General features: G+C 27.2%; 1 protein-coding gene across 2 annotated transcripts; it reads left to right on the top strand.

Moving 5' to 3' along the window:
* The first annotated feature begins 132 nt into the window (after positions 1-132).
* LOC127071625 (pyridoxine/pyridoxamine 5'-phosphate oxidase-like) lies at positions 133-2,354 on the top strand. 2 transcript variants are annotated; one of them, XM_051011133.1, is made up of 6 exons: positions 133-275; positions 1,273-1,421; positions 1,487-1,586; positions 1,675-1,749; positions 1,857-2,059; positions 2,131-2,354. In XM_051011133.1, exons 1-6 carry the CDS (start codon positions 273-275, stop codon positions 2,258-2,260), a joined length of 660 nt encoding a protein of 219 aa, XP_050867090.1. In that variant the 5' UTR covers positions 133-272; the 3' UTR covers positions 2,261-2,354. The 2 variants fall into 2 exon arrangements, with proteins under 2 accessions (XP_050867090.1, XP_050867089.1); XM_051011132.1 differs by having other exon boundaries at positions 1,189-1,421.
* Positions 2,355-5,403: the final 3,049 nt, after the last annotated feature.

Here is a 5,403-nt window from a genome sequence, read left to right as displayed (position 1 = left end):
GGAATGTATTTTCTTAATGTAAATAAAAAAATAGATTGACTAAATGAAAACTAGATTGTGTAAATTATGGAAAAGTAAAGTCTCTAGCTTTTCTTGCCAGGTTTAAAGAGGAGTTCGCGCATGTGTAAAATGGTGGGAGGTTAAAAGCAGCTGATATTTAAGGAGTTCACTGCTATTTGCTCAGTCGTCTGTCGAGAACCGATCTGTGTCGCTGCTATATAGTGAAACAAACGAAGCCCACTAACATTACAATTTTGTTTGGTACAATAAGCATGGTAAGATTATTTACGATACGAAGTATAACGTTCTAAAATCATTTTTTCAATAGTTGTTGGTACACACAATTCATTATATAATATTTTTATTGACTGGATTTTTCAACAAGTGTCATCGTATTTCTCTTGCATTTATTTATTTATACGTATAGAGGGTAACAAGAATTATAGTGATTCTATATACAATCAAGCAAAATGTTTTATTGTAAGCATTTTGATGTATACATAGTAAACTGAAAATACCTTTTCCTTAAAAAATTACAAAAGTTATTAAATGAATAATTAATTGAATAACGAAATATGATTTCTAACATATATTTAATACATAAAATATGAATTTAATAACAAGAGTTATTAAATGAATAATTTAAAATAAATATAAATCATCGAATATAATTGGAAAATGAATAATTAGTTAATGTATATCATCGAAACATTGAAAATAATACGAATAAAAAAAAAGATTGGCTGTAAAATTTATTTAGAAGTTTTTTCTATTTTTTATAAAATTTACAATCTTCCTACAAAAAGAAATAAAAGTACATTTAATGCTTACATTCCTTGACCACATAAACCACAGATCTTTTTCCGATTATTTTTTTAACAAATACGTACGTTCGAGGACTCGCATAAGTGCCATATTTTTATATCTATAAATATCTTTCTTAGTTAAAAAATATATACGATTCAATATGTAACATCAGGTTCTACTTCAATATGTACAACAGATTATACTTGAACATATAAGCTTTCTATATAACGAGGCTATGATTAACATAAACTCAAATTATATAATGTTTTATTACCATTATAATTATCGAAGGAATATTAACATAATATCCAATTATCTATCAGCTGTATTTTTCTTCTCGCTTATCTGTTCGATCTTAAATATGATCAATTTAATTATTAGCTTCTAAGGGTGTGCGTAAGAACAATAAATTATTTTGGGAGAACAAAAGAATCAATTCATATAGCAGCATATCGTTTTACGAAGGAAACGAAGATCAGTGAAGAATTTTCGGATTTAGCAAGGATCGATGGTGTCGTCGATGATCCTGTGGATCTTTTCAGATCATGGCATGAAGAATCAAGAAAGTATTTACAAAAAATGCCGGACATTTGTTGCCTGGCGACAACCTCGATGTAAGTATATTACGATCGATCGATTATGAATTTCGAAATTAAAAAGAAATTATCTTTATTATTAGAGACAATAAAATTGCGGCAAGAAATGTAGTGCTTAGAGAATTTGATAACGATGGTTTCGTAATAGTAACTGATCAACGTAGTAGAAAAGCGTCAGAGTTGGTAAGAAAATTTAATTGCGAAGGAAATTTTATAAATGAAATCTATTTCGATAAAATACATTTTAATAAATACATATTTATATTCATAGGATAGTGTACCACGAGCTGCCATGTGTTTTGTATGGTGTTACATAGATAATAAAGGACAAAACATTGCTAGACAGGTGAGAGTTTATCTTATAAAAAAAAAAAAAAATGTAATCATGTTATATCATAAAAGTTTATTAGTTCGTTAAGAAGAAATTTTTATCTTTATATGAATACGATAAAGGTACGAGTTGAGGGTGCAATAAAAAAATTAGAATCGATAGACTTTAAACATCTTTACGACAGAGAGCCACTTTACTGCAAAATTCGATCTCATTTGTGTTATCAAGATCGATTAGTTGATTGGGACAATTTGAAACGGCGACACGATGAAATTTTAAAGGAGTATCAGAGAGGCGAAAATACTCTGCCAATGCCGAATCATTTGTATGTTAATTACTTTTAAAATGGTACATAATTAAGTTGTACGATTAAATTTTAGGTATCATTTCTTTCAGCATCGGATATAAATTGTTACCGACGATGATAGAATTTTATTACGCGAGGGACGATCTTATCGGTGATAGAGTGCAATACAACAAAAACGATTCGACCGAAGGATGGCAACACAGAAGATTGGCCGCTTAATATTAAAAATTACAAACGTGTTCGACTATTTATTTCCTACACAGTATCCTCCTAATGTTAATTTTATTAAAAATAAAACAAATTTCTATATTGATTCAGTCGAAGAATTTAAATATATATAGATCCTATACTTAAACGTAGGATGTAAAATATCTTTATTAATTGTAATGCCACAAAAGAATGTATAAAAAAAAAGTGTTTTCTTTGAAGTTACAAACATTGTTGTGACAACAAATAATTCTTTTTCAAGGTCATATCTTCCAAGATTTCAAGATCATCTGTATTTTCCTTTTTCTTCTTTTTTTTTTTTTTAACGGAACGACGTATCTTTATCATTGTGAAATGATAACTGAAATCAAGAGGAATCCAACGACCTAAATACTATGATCTTCACGTGACCTTGCGAGACACTGTGTCTACGCGTATATGGCATAACGTCTCATTCAACTGTAACATACTGATAGCCAATTCTATCATCGTGAAAAAGTTAATAAACGAGAGATCACTTTTACATAATTTCTTTTATGAGAATAAATGAAGTATTTATGAGCATAACGCAATCATAAAATATTATTTACGGATAACTTTTTTGTTTTATTCATACATACAGAATTACGAGATTAATGATATTAAAATTTATTTTAATATGTATTAAAATGTTTATACAAATTTATTAAAATATATATTAAAATTTTTATATTGAAACATTAATTTCTAATATCTCAAACATATTTAATACAATTCAGAAAAAATGGTGTAATAAATAATAAGTAGACGATTTTTTTTAATTAAAATTTTTCTTTTTACATTTTATATTTTCCTTGGGAGTGGGAGAGAAAGTGATTGGGAGAGTGCATTGAAAAGAGAAAGTAAGAGTAACATTATTTGCACGTATACAACGTATTTCGCTAAGAGTAATTACATCCATCAGATTATATTTTGATGAATTTTTTAAATATTTTCTTCTACGGTTGTCTTTCAAGTCTCTTTGAGTTAAGGTTTTTTATTTTTTGTATTTTTGTATGATATACACAAATTCTTCGTTCAAATTTAGAATTGCGTATCATAAATTTTAAATGAAACTTTATGAATCATTACGAGGAATCGTCAGTACTATGTTTGTTTTCTTCTTTAAATAAGCTAAGGAGGTCATATCTTTCTTGGTTTGTAATTAGAGAATTGACGTTAATTGCTATAATTATCAATATTTTTAAAGATATGTTTTCAATGTTACTTCGCGATAAATGTTGATCTATTAAATGTGTGCTGTGTTTTGTAACGTTAGACTATCAATTATATTGAAAATTGAATCTATTCTTTTTTTCGTCTATTTTAATAGAGCTTTTGATAACATTTAACTAGTTTTGTTGTTAATATAATGCTTGAAGAATATTATTTTTAAACGGTTTTATTATATTTATAATATTGATAAGCGATGATATATTTTTATCTTTGTTGTTTTTGTATCGGTATTTATAAATAAAATGTTATTATTTGTTTGTGATATAATGAAGATTTGAGTATTATGTGAATTATACAGAATGTCAGTTTTTATCAACATATTCTATATACATATTAGTAATTTTTTTTTATAGACTATGTTGATAAAAACTCAGGCATTGTATAATATTTATATATGATGTATACGCACAGATAAGTTCTTAAATGTTTCATTAAAAAATTATAACAAAAATATGAAATAACAATGTTTAATGTTTCGTCAATAGACCATAAGAACATATTATCGATATCTATTTGATATATATTTAATATATTATAAACTCTGATATTTACTTGCTGTGATCGTCGATTTAGTCATTAACTCGTGTTGAAACTAATAATACTTAATACGTTCTAGGATTAGTTCCAATTAAGAAAAATGAACAATGTAGATATAAATGTCAGATCTGTATTCATGATAACGAACATTTTGAAATCGAATTATAATGTAAATCTATTCCTATGTGATATCGAGGAAAAAAGCAATTCTTTATCCTTTCTTACAAAAAATATATCAATCCTTATCAATATTACAAATATAATAGAACAGTTTAAAAATAATATTCTTCAAGCATTAGATTAACGACAAAATCAATTAAATGATATCAAAAGCTCTATTAAAACAATAGAAAAAAATAAATTCAATTGTCAGTATAATTTGCAGTATAATGTCAGAATATGTAATACCTATTTAATGAACCATTTAAGTGTCTATGTGTATATAATTGTTTTTTCTTTTTCTTTCTTTTACTTATAGAATATGTTAGCAAAGTTTTACGTGGAGAAAAAGAAACTGGGACACACCCTGTATACATATATTGTTATAAGATTCGGTATCACCCGGTATATTAACAGGAGAAACGAAAAGAATAGCATCTAGAAATAGAAAAGCGTGGTCTCTATGTACAAGAAATAGAGGAGGGAGACAACGTCGGGCATTGGACGACTTTGAACGTGCGAACGTTAACCTTAGAATAAATTGTTATTTTTATTAGAGCCTTTGAGTTCTGATAGTGCGATCAAATACTTGCTCTCATGGGCGTGCGGCGCGCAATAATATATAGGGTGACATTTTTAAATCGGAACATTTAAATATCTCGACGACAACGAATTCGTGAATCAATGCAAGGCTTTGAAACAACAGTAGATTTTTTGTTCTTAATTAATTTTCTTTGTTTGTTTTTAACACAAACATAGCATTATTTTTTCAAAAGAGCATTATTCGATGAACGTTTCGAAGATTGTTTCAATTAATTGTTCGATTAATCTTTCGTTTGAAAATGGAAATATATCATTTTCCTAAGGACATTTTATTTTTACGCTAACAAACATGTTTTTTTTTTATCTCTGCGTTCAATCTCTACGTTCTACGATAATTACTATTGTTTATGTTAAAAAAGAAACTTTAGGACAGTTAGAAATATAGAACGGATTAATATTTGTTCGGAAAAATATTATTTTAATAAATAATCCGGACGATTAAAGTTATTTATCATTATACATTTCCCAATACATTTAATAAAAGATTGATCGTTACTCCAGTAAAATATGCCTTTCAATATTCAAAGGAAAAAAAAAAGAATCAATACCGTAGAAAAGAGAGAAAGTTAACCGGTCCTTAGAGTTCAGTCGAAGATTCTAAC

The sequence above is a fragment of the Vespula vulgaris genome, chromosome 22, assembly GCF_905475345.1.
Source record: "Vespula vulgaris chromosome 22, iyVesVulg1.1, whole genome shotgun sequence".
Classification (NCBI taxonomy): Eukaryota; Metazoa; Arthropoda; class Insecta; order Hymenoptera; family Vespidae; genus Vespula; species Vespula vulgaris.
Note: the sequence above shows the minus strand (reverse complement) of the source record. Positions and strands in the feature narration are given on the sequence as shown.